We start from the raw sequence: 20,124 nt of genomic DNA on the forward strand, positions 1-20,124 counted from the left end.
AGAAATGTTTCGTGATCTCCAAGCAGTGGATCAAAGTGGTTTTTATTTTATTTTTTTCATCCTAAAACAGGATCTTTGGTCATTTTCTACCATGTGGGAAGCGCTCATTTGACAGCAGAAATGAAAATGAATTATAGACTGCCCTCTCCATTCAAAATGAGAAAGGCATTATGTTCATGAATCATTTAGGACAGAGAGCGTTCTTCCAAGACAAATACGTGTACAGTAGTTGTCAAAAAGGACACTTCATCTTTCCTTCCGTTTATATAAAAGCTCTGTTCGGATGAGGCCAGGTAAATTCTGTCTGATAAATGATTTTAACATTGGAAAGTAAAGTAATTCCTGCCTTTACAGAGGTTTTCTTCACACAAAATGTGAGAATTTCCAGCTAATTTGCCTACTGTTTTTTGTTTGTTCGTTTTTTGATGAGCACTGGGGTTACGTGGTAATTTTGTTTATTTCAAAGCCTTTTGTTACACTTATATTCAGAAAATAGACTCCAGTTGTACATGAAATCACTGAAGTACTCAAACTTTCTGTAAACCTTGAAATCCAAACAGCACTTAAAGGGATATTCCACTTTTTTGGGGGAAATAGGCTCATTTTACAACTCTCCCAGAGTTAAACAGTTGGGTTTTACCATTTTCGAGTCCATTCAGCCGATTTTCGGATATTTAGAAGAATATCAGTAACCAGACAGTTTCTTGTCCCATTGACTTCCATAGTATATATTTTTTGGTAACACTTTACTTGAAGGGGTGTGCATAAGACTGACATGACACCTTCATAATCATGACATTACATATGTTTTGAATATGAAGTAAGTTTTATGCATGTTTATGACAACTGTCATTAAGTGTCATTGGTTCAGTTATGACATGTTTAATGCAAATATGACATTGTTTGAGATGTCTTTGTTATGACACCTTGACATAAACCATAACATCATAACCTGTCAGTGTCTGTCATGACAACTTGACATTACTAAGACAACACAACCTGTCATAAACATGACATAGCAGATTAATTATCAAACTTAAGAAACCTCCTTGCTTTATTGGTTAGCATTACATCATTACAAAGACATCTCAAACAATGTCATATTTGCATTCAAAACATCGTTATTGAGCGAAAGACACTTAATGATAGTTGTCATAAACATGCATAAACCTCACTTCATATTCAAGACATGTCATGTCATGGTTATGAAGGTATCATGTCAGCCTTATCCACACCCCTTCAACTAAAGGAAATCAATGGGACCAGAAACTGTCTGGTTACTGATATTCTTCTAAATATCAGAAAATCGGCTGAATGGATTCGAAAATGGTAAAACTCAACCGTGTAACTCTGGGGGAGTGTTAAAATGAGCCTATTTCCAAAAAAAAAAAAAAAAGTGGAGTATCCCTTTAAGTTCAAGCAGTTTTGTATCGCCTCTGAGCATTTCATAAAACACTTGACGTCAAAGATGTGTTGCTAGAGCACTATTGCCTACACAGGAATCTTATTTTCTGGGCAGTTTTCAGTTAAACCATCCTTTTAATCCCAGAGCGTGTGCCAGGCTGGTTTTTGACCCTGTCAGTATGGTGCCTGTTAAAATGTGCAGCGTGAGCTGATTGGTGGCTGGGAGCTTGAAGACAGAGGAGTTTGCTGCATGTTCCTAGGCCAAAAGCAGAATGTCCAAGCGATTTAAGCCCCGATGATCATCTACCGAGAACCAGAGAGTCGAGGCTCCCGACTGTTTTGGCTGAGGGCAGAATGAGGAGATAGATTTGTTCCAACGCACGCAGTCGTCGAAAAAAGCAGTTAGCGAAGCCCTTGGGGACGGTCGGAGTCTGTGAGCGAGCGAGCAACTGTTCCTTTTAAAGAACTCAAGCGCCACTGATCTCCAACAACCTTTAAAACCCGGTCCAGTCTGCTTAGCAAGCGGCAGTTTGCACGCGCGCTTTAACTCACTCCCGAGACTGACACTGAGCTGAATGGAACGCGATATCTCACTGTAATATTAAGTAAGAGCAAACCTTTTTGTGGTGTCAATGGCCTTGTCTTTCAATGGTCAATGAGTCATGAAAATTAATCTTGGAATGACTAGATTGTTGGACATCAATTCACTGGTTGAGGCAACAAAAATAACATTGTAACGAAGTATTTTATGGATACTGTGACTGTAATATTATTACTGAAATCTTATTAGTTACACTAGTTACTGCAAAAAGGGTAATATTATTACTGTAACACATTACTAGTAATTCATTATTGCCCAAAACTAATTGTAAGGTAATATGAGCAGATATTCAGACAATAGATGGTTGCTTAACCCACGTTTGTTCTCTTGGCTATAGTTGATGCCTTACTTCACATTAAAATGCACAGTACTTTTGTTAACACATTATCATTAATCAACAAGTGAGATAAGTGATTTATTCCTAATCTGAATTTGAACAGGGCATTTTCTAATTTGTTTGGCTTCGATTGCGGCGGCATTATACTTATAATGCCCACTCTCATCAAATCTTATGATTGGCTGGGACTGTGTCAAACATTAAATTAAATCACTAGCATCAACAGTTCCCAGCAGCGCTAACATGATTTTATCTCCTAAAATTAAATAGCTTCATCCCAAGGCTTTTACTAGGTGCTATTTCACCTCATTAATATGGTTGACTGAACATGAAGGTGAAGAGAGATTATTCTGTGTTAAGAAGCAACTGGGTCATGAGTGGATTTATGAACATGGGTCTTTGAATCCATTCTCTAGCAGTCTTTGAAGTTTATGACAAGTTTTAAGGTTAATATTATTAAATCAAAACGGCAATGTCCAGAGGATATTATGCATAGGCATTAATAAATATTTCAGTCTCACTATGAGTTCATTTGCATAAACAAAAGAAATTCTGTCCACGTGACACACATAGCTTACACATGCATATTTGAACACACACACACACATTTAAAAACCTCCCCATACATGTTGCTGACCTAATCGATTTTTCAACCGGAGATAAGCAGCAGCTCTTTTAACACATGATTTCCGTGCACAGAGTGTGTGTTTCGTCAGTGTGTTCTTCAGCGTGTTTCTGCTGCTGTCTGAAGGCCTTTCGAGGAGAGGTTTGACGAAATGTCTTCTTTCCGTGCGCACGTAAGCGCTGGGGATTATTCTGGAGCTTAAAGAAAGCAAGGAAGATGCACAGTGCTCTCTCCTCAAGAATTAATGCAATAATATAAGCGCTGAGAAGACTGACTCGTATTTAACTAAACATTGCCACATCCAATTAGTATCACACCGATACATGCATATATATATATATATATATATATATATATACACACACACACACTCTAAAAAAATGCTCGGTTGTTTTAACCAAATTGTGGGTAGAATATGTACAAACCCAGCCATTGGGTTAAAAATGTAATTTAAAAATGTAACCCAATGGCTGGGTTTGTCCATATTTTACCCAAAATTGGGTTAAAACAATCCAGAGTGATACGCTGTACATATACAGTATATATATATATATATATATATATATATATATATATATATATATATATATATATATATATATATATATATATGTGTGTGTGTGTGTGTGTGTGTACACTCTAAAAAATGCCGGGTTATTTCAACCCAAATTTGGGTCAAATATGGACAAACCCAAAACAAATGTGATTACAAATGTGCAGAATTAAAAATGTAATAACATGTGTATAATATCTTTTATTGTATGTAACCAAATGGCTGGGTTCGTCCATATTTTACCCAAAATTGGGTTAAAACAATCCAGCATTTTTAGAGTGATACAATATATATGTATGTATATATGTATGTATGTGTGTGTGTATATATATATATATATATATATATATATATATATATATATATATATATATATATATAGCCTACTGTATTTACTGTATACAGATATGTAAAAATTACAGTTGAAAGTGAAAGTTGAAGTTGGGCTAAAATTTTGAATTACATATTTAACCCAACATTTGGGTTTGTCCATATTTGACCCAGATTTGGGCTAAAACAATCCAGCATTGTTTAGAGTGTATATATTAGCCACGTTGTCATAAGCGCTGATCTTTTTTAATGATAAAGCCTGTTACCGTATGCTATATGTATAGATTTGTTTCATTGAAGAAATAATTGGAGCTTTGGACCACATCAAATGCATGTTAGGAAGAAGCGTTATTGGGTTGAGCAAGTTCAGCCTTTGTTTCTCCATATTACAAAATAAATAGACTACTACAAATACATAATTATACATATGATTTTTAATGGTGATTTTTTTTAAGCAGCTTGACAACCCAGTCACTTTCATTCTATATTCCATCGTGAGTAAATAATGACAGGTTTTATTTCTAAGTGAACTATTAGGGCAATTCCTTTCAAGAAATCATCAGCTTGGCATTTTTATTGTCATAATAATTACAAAATGAACATCATGTGTACAGTGAGTGCTGAAACCTTCTTATATAAGGGTGACGTGTATAATATCTTTCATTTGTAACATATGGTTGTTTTCTCTCTTTGCTCTTTAGGTTAACGGGTTTCCAAATCCCTCCTCCCATCACCAGCACTGGGTCTGTATTCTCGCTGAGACTCACCAGTGACTTCGCCGTGAGCGCGCACGGCTTTAAAATCTATTATGAAGGTAAAGATTCCAGTCCATTCTATGTTGTGCTACATCTGATTACACTACATTGTCATTTATTGCGCATATCAGATCAAATCTGCGGTATTAATCAAGAGCTCTGCTTGGCGAGTTAAAGGCGATCTGTGCCAATCATAATTGTGTTTATTAAACCTCAATGATGAGGTGGTCACTGACAAAAGACCTCATCACTCCCTATTAAACCTCTTCAAATGACTGTCTTTTAGACACTTGCATTAAATTCCAGGAAGATGGCTAAGCGTATTGTATCACCTTCTATTCCATTAATTTTGCATGTTTACTAATGGATAGTGAAGGGTACATGCCGTCTTTCTCTTTATTGCATTAGTCGTGGGTTTTTTCCAGTTGCTTGGCTGTGCCTTTGAGTCTCTTAGACTTATTTATGAAGCCCTGCAGGCTGAGGGTTGGTTCGATCGTGTGTGTGTGTGTTTAGATACTCAGCCTGTAAATAAATAAATAAATTGCATTACTTTGCTTCATCAGTATAACTGTCTATTACATGTCTTCATACGATGCGTCATAATAACACATTAACTGCACAGCAGAGTTGGGCTTACATCTTCTTTTCTTATCCGAGTGTTTGGCGGCTGGATAAATGTGCGGAAATACTCCCCGTATTAGCGCTGGGAGTGAGGCGGATGAGTGTGGTCTTGCTCATTGTCTGATCTGAGTCACATGAAGTCGACTGCGTCAGCCCGAAGCATCATTTACTGTGTTGATTCAGTGTCTCGGCCTGGTTGCCTCCCCTTCCCTTTGATTCATTTTTGGATCAAACAGTGCAGGGAAATGTGTCTCACTACTACAACGTCAAACTTCTTTTCTCAGAAAGCTGTGGGCCCTAATTCGTTCTTCTAGGCAGATTAAGGAAAAGTGATTGTTAGTCCATAAGAAGTCAAACTTGGCTTAACTAAAAAGGGATTTAAAACTTTTTTGGGCTAGTTTGTTTAAAATTTTGGAAAGTATTTAAATTGATTTGATTTATTTATTTATTGGAGAAACAACAGTTTATGGTGTCATTAATAGTGCAATATGAGGATATAAAGGTGCATTTTTTTCTTTCTAAACACAGATGTACTATTGTTATTCCTATCATTGTAATATTATGATAACTTGATGCTCAAAGATTTTTTTTATGGATGCTTTTAACCATGATTTTATTAAGCGGTTTATTTTCTTTCTTCTTTTTAAATATGCTTCTAAAATACCCTCTATCTTTTTATAGAGAAAGTCATCTTTATATGAGACTTCCAGTGATGCACTGATTATAGTGACATTGAATTGGTTCTCAATCACACATATCTGGATCATGAGCTAGGTTTGTTTGGCTGTAATTTTGTCATGTAATGCTACAGTACATTTGGACAGACAAATTACTCTGCCCTTGATGCCTGGTTGTCTTTTATGTATTTGTATCTGGTTGTTTGGGCTATGTGTTTGCATTTGTCTTGTTTTACCTCGTTTCTGTGTTGTATCAGTGTCACTTGTGATTGTGATCATGTGTCCTAACCACGCCCCTTGTTCCCTCGTTAGTGTTGATGTGCATCAGTGTCACCTGTACCTTTGTGATTATATGTTCTCTGTAAGATTTCGGTGTTTGTTACTCAGTGCTGGTTCGTCTTGTTAACATTTGGTTCTGTGAGTATTGTGATTGTCTGTTAAAGCAGCATTATGTTACTTTTGAAATTTTGCTCTCTGGTTCCCCCTACAGTTGGGAAACAGTATTGTCTTCTACTACTTTCGTAAAATCAATTCGTTACACTGGGTAATACACGCGTGCATTTGTTGACAAGCGATCCCCCCCAACTGCAGAAGGAAGGAGTTCTCACATCGTGCACAGACTCCCAGGTACATTGACATATATTCCAGCATGACTTATGAATATAGTTTCATGGGCTTTATTTTTTTGCAAGCCTCAAAAGATTACGTAGCTCACATTTACAAGCCAGCATCTTTATAGTAACGTTAGCCTATTGGCTACTGTTTTACATAATGGATATGCTAATTCAATTCAATATTTGTGTGGTAGATAATAGCCATGTCGTTAATATTACAATATCAAGCTACCATAAATGATTCTGCAAATTTGAAAAATCGATTTGCATTATAGCCTGAGGCAAGACACTTTCACCAGAAAAATAAATGACAAACATGACTATCAGCCTGCAGACATAGGATGGTAATCCTGATCGATTATTTTGCCCGTCTAATCGTTTATTATTTACCTTCCAAACTAAGAAATCGGTATACTTTCACGTCTCGAGCTGGCGCGAGCTGCCCGCCCCGGCTCTACGCGTATGCTTGAGTGTGTTAAGCACCCTCAAAAGATAGCAATGCAGTCTACACTGGCAACGCATTCTCACCCCAAGGCGTCACCTTTGACCATGCTTCAATATTTGACGTTTTAGGCGCCCTTTAGCGTCACTTACATGAGGCGATCCTACGGCGTCATCTATCTGACGCTAAAGGAAAGCGTCAGTTAGAGGACGCGGTTAGGTGTGGGGTGGGGGTAGGGTACACGCGATCCTAGGGCGTCATCTAACTGACGCTAAAGGGCGCCTAAAGCGTCAGATATTGAAGCATGTCCAAATGCTTCCCAAGGCGTCAGTTAAGTGAGAATGGGCTGGCACTGGATGTGGCGAGGTGCGAAGCTACACAACGCATTACCAACAGTAAACTGATCACGCGCGCGCTCTGTTTCTGACAGACTTCACATTTGGTTTTACTCGCTGCTTCAGCCATGACAACATACAGAGGTAAAAAAATAAAAAATAAAAAAAAAATGCTCGTTGGGCTCTCGCGTCAGAATTTGAGGAAGTGGGGGAAGTGATGTATGCCGTAAAGCAGTTGAATTTTAGGGTTCCTAAAAATGATACAGACACTGTCTGGCTATGGCAGAACTGTCATTCAACCTATTGTAAGTCAATATACCATCTCAAGGGTTTTGGAAAAATATTATAAAGGTTGAAAAAGCTACATAGTGATGCTTTAATGTTCCAGTTTTATTGTCAAGTCTAGTTATTGTCTTAGTTACTATAAATAAACCGTGTTTTGGGAAAGTTACTGTCTGCACTTGGGTTCTATTTAGCGTTGACATTGACATGTTTGTATGGATGGACACAACTAGAGCGATCATTACTTATAATATGCTGTTTGTATTTTCATACAAATCTAAAATCAAGAGATATTCAACATCAAGCAGAAATTGAGATATGAAGTACGTGCTTTCCTGATTCTTTACATAATCAAATGTTTCATAATGTGGACAGCAGTTGGGTATGCATAGCCTCATCTAGCAGTCTGTCCTAGAAATGCTTGGTTGAATAAACTTGCTGAGTCGAGTTCCTGGTATGACTGGTAATTATCTTGTGATTTAACATGGGTGGATGGACGTTGAGGTTTGGAGGTGTTGCTGTAAGTCGATGACTATAGTAGAATGGACAATTTAGAGGATACATGGACATGTTTTCGTCGATTTTGGTTCCTTCAAGATCTCTGGATAGTAAATGTAGGAATGTACTGCATCCCAGCTCTTTATTTGAATAAAATATTCTTTATTTTACATGAGCAGCAGTAGCCAAGTTCAGCAACTAAACTCAACATTCATGTGGGTGTTTGCTCTTGTTGTGTACGATGCCATTCGACCTCTCTGTCCCCATTTTCTTTAAAAGTGTAAAATTGGCAAAAGTATGCTCATTTATAGGCAGTCTTCCAATCAATTAATAGAACATATTTTTTAATGGGCTCCCTAATAATCTTTCCCTGATGTCCTTAAAATATTAGTATTGGGGGAGGAGTGCATGACTGTTTGTCAAAACCAGTTGATCTCATTCATTCACTAATAAATGCATGGATTATTTTGTGTTTGCATACACAAGAGATAAGATTCAGTGTAATTTATGTCACATATGATATGATTTGTTCTTAACCTCATTCGAATGCTAATTATTAGGAGGATTGTAAATGAGCAACCACATGCCCAAGGTTGATCATTTGCATAAAACACACCCAAGCTATTTCCATTTAAAGGGATAGTTTAATTTTTGGTATGTTTTAGCTTACCTTAAGGGCATCCAAGATGTAGGTGTCTTTGTTTCCGCAGCAGTTTCAATTTTGATATTTTTAGGTCAAACCGTTCTTGTCTGTCAGTCATATAATGCAGGTCTATGGTCACCACCTCAAAGAGCATGCACAGATAAGTCCAGATTAAACATGATTTAATGACTCATAAATGTAAGTACACACTGATGGCCTAAGACACGAAACGAGTAGTCTGTGTGAGAAAACGAACAGTATTTATATCGTTTTTACCTCTTGTAATCACAGCCACGTCCAAGTGATCTGAGGGCACGGGCGCTTCGGTCAGCGCAAGTGATCTCTTGCGCGGTAGTGGAAAAAAAAATCAACGTTCTCTGTAGAAATATGTTTAGATATTCACAGTGAAGGGTAACACTTCGGAAATATCTGTGTAAACAATGAGTGATGTACACGCGCAAGAGATCACTTCTAGCACTTGACCAGACCGAAGCACCCACGCCAATTGGACGTGGCTGTGGTTACAAGAGGTAAAAACTAAATAAATACTGTTAGTTTTCTCACACAAACTGCTCGTTTCGTGTCTTAGGCCATCAATGTGTACTTACATTTACGAGTATTTAAATCATGTTTAATTTGGACTTCTCTGCGCATGCTCTTTGAGGTGGTGACCATAGACCTGCATTATATGACTGACAGACAAGAACGGTTTAACCTAAAAATGTCAAAATTGAAACTACTGTGGAAACAAAGTCACCTACATCTTGGATGCCCTTGAGGTAAGCTAAAACAACACTATCTCACGACCAATTCGTACGAATTCGACGCATGATTAAAAAGTGTCTATTTCGTACTAATTCGTACGACCTCACTCGTACTAATTCGTACGATTTGTCTAAACCCACGTGATGGTTAAGTTTAGGGGCGGGGTAAGGGGTAGGTCATTCGTATGAATTCATACGAATTGGCCAATTCGTAAAATATGTACGATTTAGCAAAATCGTATTAATTCGTACGAGTGAGAATTAGCCACTTTTTAATCATTCGTCGAATTCGTACGACTTGGTCGTGAGATCGGGTTGGCTAAAACATATCAAAAAATAATTTCAAAATGAATTATCCCTTTAAATCCAAAGATTGTACATAATGTGCTTTTACTGAACAGTTTCTTGGTTTCCTGTCGACTAGCGACTGTGTTCTGGGATTGCATTCACTGGTTTATCCTGCAGCGTACGACAAATGGATCCTCATATTCTTGTCTTATTCTTGCACCATGAACCACCACCGATTGCGTGATTCTCTCCAAGCATCTCTTGCATTCAGATGGGAAATGTTGAATACGTTTAAAAACAGATGACGGAAGGAGAAAAAACAGCTGAAATAACTTTTCGGAATCATTCTCTTCAGACCATGACAAACAGACAGTCGTCTAAGGAAGGTGTGGGTGTATAACATGTTGATGTTGAAGACACTACTCTGTCACCAGGGATAGCTTCTCTGAAAGGAAGTCAGCAGTCTTGCTCCTGTAAACACAAGCCTGAAGCTACGCTTCTCACGAGGGCCGGCGCAGGTTGAGTATATCTTACAACATCCACGCCGAGTCTGGCAACCTGAAGCAAATCACGGTACTTCAGTGCTTCGATCCTAAAGGAGAACCTCTCGCACGTCTACAGGACCTCAGAGACCTTCTGAGCGTAGAGGGTTTCCTTCAGTATGTGAATATTAAAGTGTGCTTTATTATTAATGGCACACGCTAGCTTTATAAAAAATGTATTCCAAGCTAAAAGGGATATATAAGAAAGTGTTTTGAGTTCCCTGTGGCCCTCAGGTTTATATCTCTGTTAAAAAACAACATTTTTGTGTGTGTGCGAGTATTTCTTGACTAACTTTCACATTTTTTTTTTCTTTTTAGAAGATCTTATAATTATAGAAGATTATTTCCACCACTGAATAAAAAGTAAAAAAAAAAAAAGAGAGAGAATTGCGTCTTTTTATCTCGTGCACAATTCTGACATTTTTATTGCAATTGCAAGTTTACGTCTCAATATAAGCTTGACATAAGCTTGCACAAGTGAGTAAAAAGGCATAACTGCATGATATAAAGTTGTCATTTTGAGAATTAAGTCTGAATTGTGAGATAAAAAAGACGCAATTGCAAGATATACTTGTAATTATGAGAATGTAATTATTCGTACAATTCTGATTTAAAAAAAAAAATTGTCAGAATTGTAACATAAAAAGTCACAATTACCTATTTTATTTTATATTTAGTGGCGGAAACAAGCTTCCATATATAATAAACAGTGAAATACAGATTGTGCTTTACACTATTATGATTGATAGTATGAAAGCCAAAATATTGTTTAGCTGCTTTTTTAATCTGCATTTTGAATAGTACTATGGTGTTTTGACTTTTTTATGAATCTGCTGAATCTATAATAGGAAGAATCACTGACGTAACAACATGAAATCATGACTTTTGCGTAAACATACACGCCACTTTCAAGTCAAGTGGCGAGTTATCTATACGCATTTTGAGCTATCCGCGTGTATGTCTACGCCATTAATGTCCGAGCGAAACGAAGCAAAATTTGTAGATCTACATCTGGGGAACGATTTTTTTTTTCCTAGGATGGTAGGGGAAGACTCATAAATGCTATTAACCCCAGTGACGGGTAGGTTTAGGGACAGGGTTGGGGTAGGTCATGTATTTATATATGAAGAGTTCAGATGCAAAAGCCTCTAAGTGCCATTTGAAATTTTCTTCTAAAATGATCATTTTTATCAAGCTTGTATATTTAAGTTCAGTAATTTCACTTAAATGGCAATGAAGATTACCTATTAATTGTCATTTAAGTGAAATTACTGAACTTAAATATACAAGCTTGATAAAAATGGTCATTTTAGAACAAAATTTCAAATGGCATTTAGAGGCTTTTGCTTCTGAACTCTTCATATACAGTTATAACGTTAAGTCAACAGCGTTCATAAACACGATGAAATGCGATTATGCGTGTTGATAGCATGCCAAAAATAGAATTACGAATTGGAATTGATCACATGCAATTTCATGAGATCAGTCTAGTTGTAATCAAAGATATGCCACCTACTGGTGTATTCAAGAAAGTCACTGACTGAATAACCAATTAAAAAACTTGATTTGGTGTAATAAAACAAATTCCCTTTACTGTAGTACTGTAGAAATCTTGCACTCTAATATGTTATTTTAGGTTCAGAAACTTTTCTTTTTGGGTTTGAATCTTGTCCTATTTGTTACAGACTAATTACTGCTCAATTATTTGATTTGTTTTCTTTCCTGACTAATATATGTATATAGTATTATCATACAAAAATTTGCGGGTCATGAACTGGCTTTTTCAATTTTATTATATTGTTATCTGAGGTCAACTTATGACATTCGCTTGGTTTTTGCATTCAAAAACATCAAAATGAATAAGTAATATGCTATTTTGTACTCTAGTTTTGAGCCTAGCTGAAAAACGCTCGGTTTTTTATGGGCGTCTCGCACTGAAGACTTGGAAGTAAACGCCCACTGCTGTGAGTGGATAACAATTTTCCATATTATAATGAGTTTCAACTCACCCGTCGATGCACTTGGGAAAAATTGTTTTGAAAACGTCCAATGTTGTAAAATGCCAACCGAAATGATTCGCCCATACATGTTCGACCCAGAGTCCGTGTGTTGCACAATTCCTGTCGGATCCAATATAGACGGCACAGCATCGTTCGTTACTCTTAATCGTCTGCAAATCCAGTCTTGTTTACAAAACAATCCTCAGTGAAATGAAGCGAACAGACGGACAATGTTTTACCTCATCAGCTGGAACGTCATTAAAAATATAGTTTATCCATGCAGTCCTATTGGAATCCAGAGGAAGCTTATTCAGCGACTGTCTTCTTCCACAACCAGGCTCTGCACAATATTCTGTATTGCTCGGTAGCTCGATCCGGTTTGTCATCACGAGGTAGACCTATGTTATTTAGCTATGCGTTTAATGCGCGAATCGGTGGGCGGGGCTAAACCAGCCGTGTTGAAGTAGGCGTTGATTTTCTTCTGCGGGGGTGGTGTTTTATCCTTTTTGACATCATAGTTCCCCACTTTTGAAAAGCGAGTCGTTTTCTGAGCCTGGTGTCAATAAAAGCTTTTATTGGACTAACAAGATATTTTTATAATATGATGACCTCTTAGATGTCAAAAGCTCAAGGAAAATTGGATTTCTCAGTTCATCACCACTTTAACAATGCCCCCTCCAAATTCAGTGGGGCTAGTCGTGTTCTGTAGAGATGAGCACGGTATATGATATCATCTAATAAGGTTTCTGGACCCCAGGAATCCAGAAAATGCAGGGTTGATTTCCATGAGGATGGCATGAGATTATTGTGTAGTGCTGACAAAAAGGAGGATGCAAAAGCCTCGAGTTGTTCGTTTCCACCCTTCTACCCACACCTAAACCTGATCTCTTCAATACAGGATGAAGTATGATATTGTCTTTCTATGAATCGCATGTAATGAATTTACAGCTGTTTGTGAGCACATTCACTTAATCAGGCAGATCTGTGCCATTGCCAAAGGTCTCAGGAAGTCATTGCTTTTTGTCTCCAGATTGTGTTTCCTTTTCAATTTGATGCTTTCCTGTTTGCCTGGAATATTTAATATCCTCGCTAATGACTATCCACCGCTGGCCTAACATGCATGCCTCCTCCAAGCGGAATTTCAGGTTGAAATTAATTGTATTAATTTACACTGGCGTCTAACTTGAGGCTTATTTGTGAAGATCATTTCCCAGCGGTAATAGAGGAGCGGATGCTTTATTAGGAGCGCTTCTGCTGACCTCTTCGGTCTCCCGTCACTTTATTTTGAGTGACAACAGACTGTCTCTCATACTTTATCATAATTAACAGTGAATTAAACAGAAGATGTTCAATAACCCAGAGTGCAACCCATCATCTGCAGATAAAGTGTTTAGAGGAACACACTGTTTGGGCTCTGATGATGACTGACAATGGTTATGGATATCTGTGGAGATATGACGACATTATTGAAGTGTAGAATTGTGAATGATAGGTTGGTGATATCAGTACTTACTGGCTGGATGGCTGGATATATGTCAATCATGATACATATATATATATATATATATATATATATTACTTTTCTTCTTCTTTTTAGATTTGGATAGGGGTGATTGGGGGTTTTTAAATTTCATTATTCATCCAGATTTATTTATTTATTTATTTATTTATTTATTTATTTATTTATTTATTTATTTATTTATTTATTTATTTATTTATTTATTTTTATCATGGTTTCCAAAAAAAAAAAAAAAAATAAGCAGCAGATGTTTTCAACATTGATTTTTGAGCAGCAAATCAGCATATTAGATTGATTTCTGAAAGATCATGTGACACTGAAGACTGGAATAAATTCAATTTTAAAATATATACAAATAGAAAACAAGTTTAAAAAAAAAAATTGCAATAATATTACTGTATTTTTATGTAATAATTCAGCCTTGGTCAGCAGAACAGACTTCTTATAAAAATAAAAAAAATAAAAAAAATAAAACATTGAAAAATCTTACAACCCCATTGTATGTTTTAGGAATATATGCACAATATTTTGCAAATTTACCACATTTTACATTATTATGGTTTAATTTTGCTTTCCAAAGAGTATAATAATAATAATTTGAAGGTTTATACATCGTTTTACATTGTTTTTCTCAATGCTGTAATTGGAACAAAGATTATTTGAGTATCAGAATATTTACAAAAATACGGTTAGGTGTTTATTTCAGTGTTTACTTCAAAATTAATAGATAGAAGTTTCATAGAATTTTTTACTGTTTCTTTGTAACTCTATAGCAATTGCTGAGTTTTTTTTACACCAATTTTGTTTTCTAGTTAATCATCTTCCAGCATATACAAAGTTAAAGAAACATTTTTGACAATATGTTTTGTCTTTAGTACAGTGAGAACATAAAAACCAATCATCCTTGTGTGACGCTTACTATTTTTCACACAATATCAAATAATCTTTATACATGAAATTATGTTTTGAAGGTTTATAACCCCCTTGTTATTTTGTCCAGCGATACTCGAATATGTGTCGGTGTAGTTACGACGTCTACCAGCAGGGGCCAGCGGGGCCGAGATTAAGATGGATGAAACGGCCTCACTCAAGCACTAAACATTATTTACTCGATCCTTGATGATCCTTTTATTTTGTCTGGCACTGAAATATAGCTCTGCTGTGTGTGGGACCACCAAACTCAGACAGCAGGAGGGATGAGAGCATGGGTCTCGTACGGATCCGCGGCACAAAGGACCAGTTGTTTACTTTTAATTGAATCCGCTGGTGATAAAGAGCATCTAACGCTGGAGCGTGGGTAAAGACCAGTCCTGTCAATAATCAAGTCTCTCATCTGAGTGTCTGCGTCTTTCAGAGAGAAGCAGAAGAGCCAAAGAATAAGAAAAACTGTCAAAGCTCGCTCCTTTACTTTCAGATCGATGATTTCTCCAGAGTTCCTGCCTTCTAATCCATTAGTCGGCTTCCCGTTTCAAAGAACGCCGTCAAAACTTGTCCATTAAAACGTCTTGTTCTCAACTTAATAGCCAAGTTCTTGTCTTATTGACTGCACCTTTGTCATTTCCAAAGTCAATCGTGTGATGTCTGGAGTGAAAAAAAAGAATACAAACTGACAATGTTGGTGTCATGTAAATCTCATCGGTCACATTTGTAATTATAGATGAGCTCATTAATTGCTGGAAAATATTGAGAAAATACCTTAAGGGACTTTTGCTTTTCCATACGCAATTAGCACTGTGCCAGATGCTGAAGTCATCTACGTCTAAGTGCTTGACATGAATTGGGCCTGAAGACGAAACATAATGTAATTAAGAACTGTAAAATAATAATTGCATATCTTATTTACACACAAGATCTCTAAGATGCCACCAACATATTCACTTTTGCCTCGCGATACGAGTATGAGAAAATGCTCTTCTTGATTGTAATCGTACAGTGATTTGAAATTCCTGCACAGTCCTTGAGATTGCAGACGAAGCCCCACGCAGTCCTTCAGATTTGAGGTGTTGTGCCGACACAAAAGCTTCTTACAGAATTAATTAAACATGCGCATGCTAATTGCTGCCGTCCAATAAAGATCGTTTGCCCTCAGGGCGCAAAAATGAGATGCACAGTTCAATTGAAAATCTTTACATGTCGGGCTTCGCCAATTTGAAAAGCTGCATGTTGCAGATTACCAGGTGGTTGAGACAATCATTTGACCTCCAAAAAAACGGCGCACTACGTGACGAGATACTTAATCGATCCAGTCAAAGATGACAAGGATCTTGGCAAAGAGATGCGACAGAAGCCAGCCGATCTGATACACTCGGGACATCGGGGTTGAAGACCGTCACTTAGATGTTCATCACAAAAGAAATCATTTTACAATATGTACTTAAATGGTGCGCCTATTGAATTCTATTATAAGTCTGATTTTATGTAATATTTTTTTATTTGAAGGTACACACACACACGCAGAGAAATGTGTGTGTGTTTACCTACCTTCAAATACAAAATTATTAAATGATTATACACACAGACACACACACACACACACACACACACACGGAAAATGTATTGTAATTGGACTTTAGGGTCCAATTGTCACTATTAACTAGTTGTGTATTATAATGCTTATTTCTAGGATATTGGCTGTTTATTAAAGCACATATTAAAGGAGTAGTTCACTTTAATTTTGAAAAAAAAGAAAAAAAAACTTTTGCTGATAATTTACTCACCCCCATGTCATCCAAGATGTCCATGTCTTTCTTTCTTCAGTCGAAAAGAAATGAAGGTTTTTGATGAAAACATTCCAGGATTTTTCTCCACATAATGGACTCCAATGGGGTCCAAACGGTTCAAGGTCCAAATAAGAGTTTCAGTGCAGCTTCAAAGGCCTTTAAACGACACCAGACGATGAATAAGGGTCTTATCAAGCGAAAAGATCACTCATTTAATAAATAAATAACAAAGTTTAAGTTTTATAAGCACAAATGGTCGTCTTGCTCTGTTCTGTGATACACATTCGTGACTCTCCTGTTCGAACTCGAAAAGAATCAAAAAGAACGACTCTTTTTCCGTGTCATTTGGTTCATTCAACAAACGAAATGAACGAATTGACTCGGAAAAAGATTCTTTCATTTTGATGAACGAGTTCAAACAGGAGAGTCACGAACGAGCATTTGAGCTTATAAAACGTAAACTTTTTTTTTTTTGGAAATGACTGATGGTTTCAGATAAGACTCTTATTCGTCATCTGGAATCATTTAAAGCCCTTTGAAGCTGCACTGAACCTGTCTTTTGGACCTTGAACCGTTTGGACCCCATTGAAGTCCATTATATGGAGAAAAATCCTGGAATGTTTTCATCAAAAACCTTAATTTCTTTTTGACTGAAGAAAGAAAGATATGGACATCTTGGATAGCATGGGGGTGAGTAAATTATCAGCAAAAGCCTTATTCTGCATGACTATATTCTACATTCCTTTATCCTACCAAATACCTAAACTTAACTTAATTATTATTTAGCAGTAGTTAAGTTAAGTTATGCAGTGTACATTATGTGCAAAAGAACACTTCAATACTATAGAGATTGAGTGCGTGTTTGCATTGATATGGATGAAACACGCATTCAATCCTGCAGAGAGAAAAACAATATGATTTTTGTAGTAAACCAAAGATAATGCATTTCTCTATAAAGTCTCCAGGAGGTCTCTAACTCCCAGCCCTCTTGACGTGTTGTAATTAGACCAGCTTTCTTGAACATTGGAAGGTCCCGGGAGCAAGTGCTGATGTGCTTTTTGCACAGACTGTCTGGGCCTGGCCTTCCTTTTGTCCCAGGTTCAGATGCTCTCATTAGCATGAAAACAACTACTTCACTGGCCTTGTATCAGTGCTTCCTTGACCTACTTCTAACCCCGACTTGTACTTCTGTCTCAGCTCCACACGAGCTCCTCGCTGGGACTTCTGGGTAGGGGAGGTTGTCACCCGTCTCCTCACACATTGTATCCATCATCGTCCATCTGTTGGAGAGATTGGAGCCAACACCTGAGAGTGCACCTGCTGATAAAGGCATTGCAGATTATGCCAACCGGTCACAGACCTTTAGGCCGGCGCTTTCCCATGGTGCACTGCTTTCTCAGCTCTCCCTCTTATCAGCCTTCAGACCCTGGTTTTGTGCCGACGGCTCCTGCTTTGGTCAATCCATCAATACACAGAAGTGCCAAACAGGAGAGGCTTTGCTGGACACGAGTGCTGCCTTTAGTGTTGTCTAATTAGACTCAGATTAGCTGTGTGACTGGTTTCACAGACAAGGCTTAAGACTAGTCTCAGACTAAAATGCATGTTGTTTTAACTGAAAGAAACCTGCTTAAAGTATCTTATATCTTTGTCTCATGATGAACACTAGTTTGTTTGTTTTTTTTTTCTCAATTTTTTTTCTAATGCACTCTAAAAAATGCTGGGTTGTTTTAACAAAACTTTGGACAACTTTGGTTTCAAATATGGACAAATCCACCCACTGGGTTACATTTTTAAATGACATTTTTAACCCAACGTTTGGATTTGTCCTTATTTGAACCAAAATTGGGTTAAAACAACCCAGCATTTTTTAGAGTGTGCACGTTTTAGAATGTCCTAATTTAACTAATCCTGGCTTAATCTAAACCCATTTTTGTTTTTATGTGTAGTGACTGAGATTAAGTCGTTTGATTATTGTGAAACTTGAATAAATTACAATTAAATTAAAGGTATAGCGGAGGATCTTTCCGAATTTTAGAGAAGACCCGCCCTCTCCAATTATTATTATTTTTTTAAATGCACATGCACAAACACAACACTCCCGAGAGGGAACACCTACTATTACGCCTTGCACAATTATGTTGCAAATTGTAAACTAACTCAAAAATATTCATAAAAAAAGACAACATGTCAAATGCCCTTCCGTGTTTTATTTACTTATTAAACTGATCGATTGAGTGACCGAGGACTCAAGACATGATATGTCCAACCCTGTATCACGCAAAATACGACCTGAGGAAACTATTTTGCAAATCGCAATTACGTTACATAGCAACATATAAGCAGTGCTATTACGTTGGTCCTTAACCTAATATGTCTCATTGTTAATACGTAGGTATTAATAAGTTATTTTTATACATAGTTGCGTATGGAGAAGTAGCTTGTTGCATTTGTGTAATAATAAACACACAAGGTTTTAGAATATGAACACATGAACACGCAAGGTTTTAGAATATTTCAGCGTGATACCATTTACCATTTTGGTCAAAAGGCTACTTTATGTGTCTATGCGGTGCATGACTTGTGCCAGGGCTAGCATTGCTAAGTAGCTTGCATTAACTTTTACTATAGTGATTTTAAATTGATTTCTCCAAATAGCATGACAAACTTTACCTGTCTAGTAGAATCTTCGCGACTGCGGCATCAGTGAGAAGCGCAACCTGTGCTTTTAGCGCACGCCAGCGTGTGATATTCACCCAAAATCACTCTGGTCTTGTTTCTATATTCTGCCGCCTTTCTCTTCTTATCATACACTTCGTAAACATTTTTTCTCTCTTTCGACCCTCAGCCATTTTCGAATGGCTGAAACCGCAACTCCGACATAATACACCTGAAAGTGAAAACTATGGGGACGAGCACGTACGACGGCCTTACGTAAACATATCACCAGAATGATTGACACTTAGATCGACCAATAGTATAGACTACCCACCCGGAAAAAGAAAATCCTCCGCTATACCTTTAAGTTTTTGGTAATATTATGACAATGCCATTATGTAAAACTTTATTAAAACAATGTAGAAAATAAAATAAGTTGTTTTGGAAAACCATTACTAGGTAATAGTAAGAATATGTATAAATTATGTATCAACAATGTATTTTATATTTAAAATGTTTTTTTTTTATTAATTTTGTCATAATTCTCAAACATAAACTAAAGTTGCATTGACAAAATCATATTTAGATTTGTATTATTTTGTATATTATATATAATATATTTTAAGTAATGTACCATTATATTATTTTTTTATATAGCCTATAATATTTTAATATAATGGAACAATACAGTGTATATATATTAGGGCTGTGCAAAAGTTAATTGCGATTAATCGCATCCAAAATAAAAGTCTGTGTTTACATAATATATTTGTGTGTGCTTTATATAATTATTTTGTATATATAAATACCTATGCATGCATGTATATATTTAAGAATTATTTGCGCTTAAATTCTGTATATATTTATAAATACATAATCTATATTATATAAAAATAAATATTTTATATATGAATAACAC

At 36.6% G+C, this 20,124-nt stretch overlaps 1 protein-coding gene across 6 annotated transcripts in view; it reads left to right on the forward strand.

The window, feature by feature from the left end:
• Positions 1-20,124, forward strand: part of csmd3b (CUB and Sushi multiple domains 3b) — a 636,199-nt gene that overhangs the window by 127,502 nt on the left and 488,573 nt on the right. For all 6 annotated transcript variants that reach the window (XM_089123029.1, XM_089123027.1, XM_089123028.1 and 3 more), the window contains exon 3: positions 4,552-4,664. In XM_089123029.1, coding sequence (XP_088979155.1) covers positions 4,552-4,664 — 113 coding nt within the window. The remainder of the gene's footprint in view (positions 1-4,551; positions 4,665-20,124) is intronic.

The sequence above is a fragment of the Pimephales promelas genome, chromosome 18, assembly GCF_988280905.1.
Source record: "Pimephales promelas chromosome 18, fPimPro1.hap1.1, whole genome shotgun sequence".
NCBI lineage: Eukaryota > Metazoa > Chordata > Actinopteri > Cypriniformes > Leuciscidae > Pimephales > Pimephales promelas.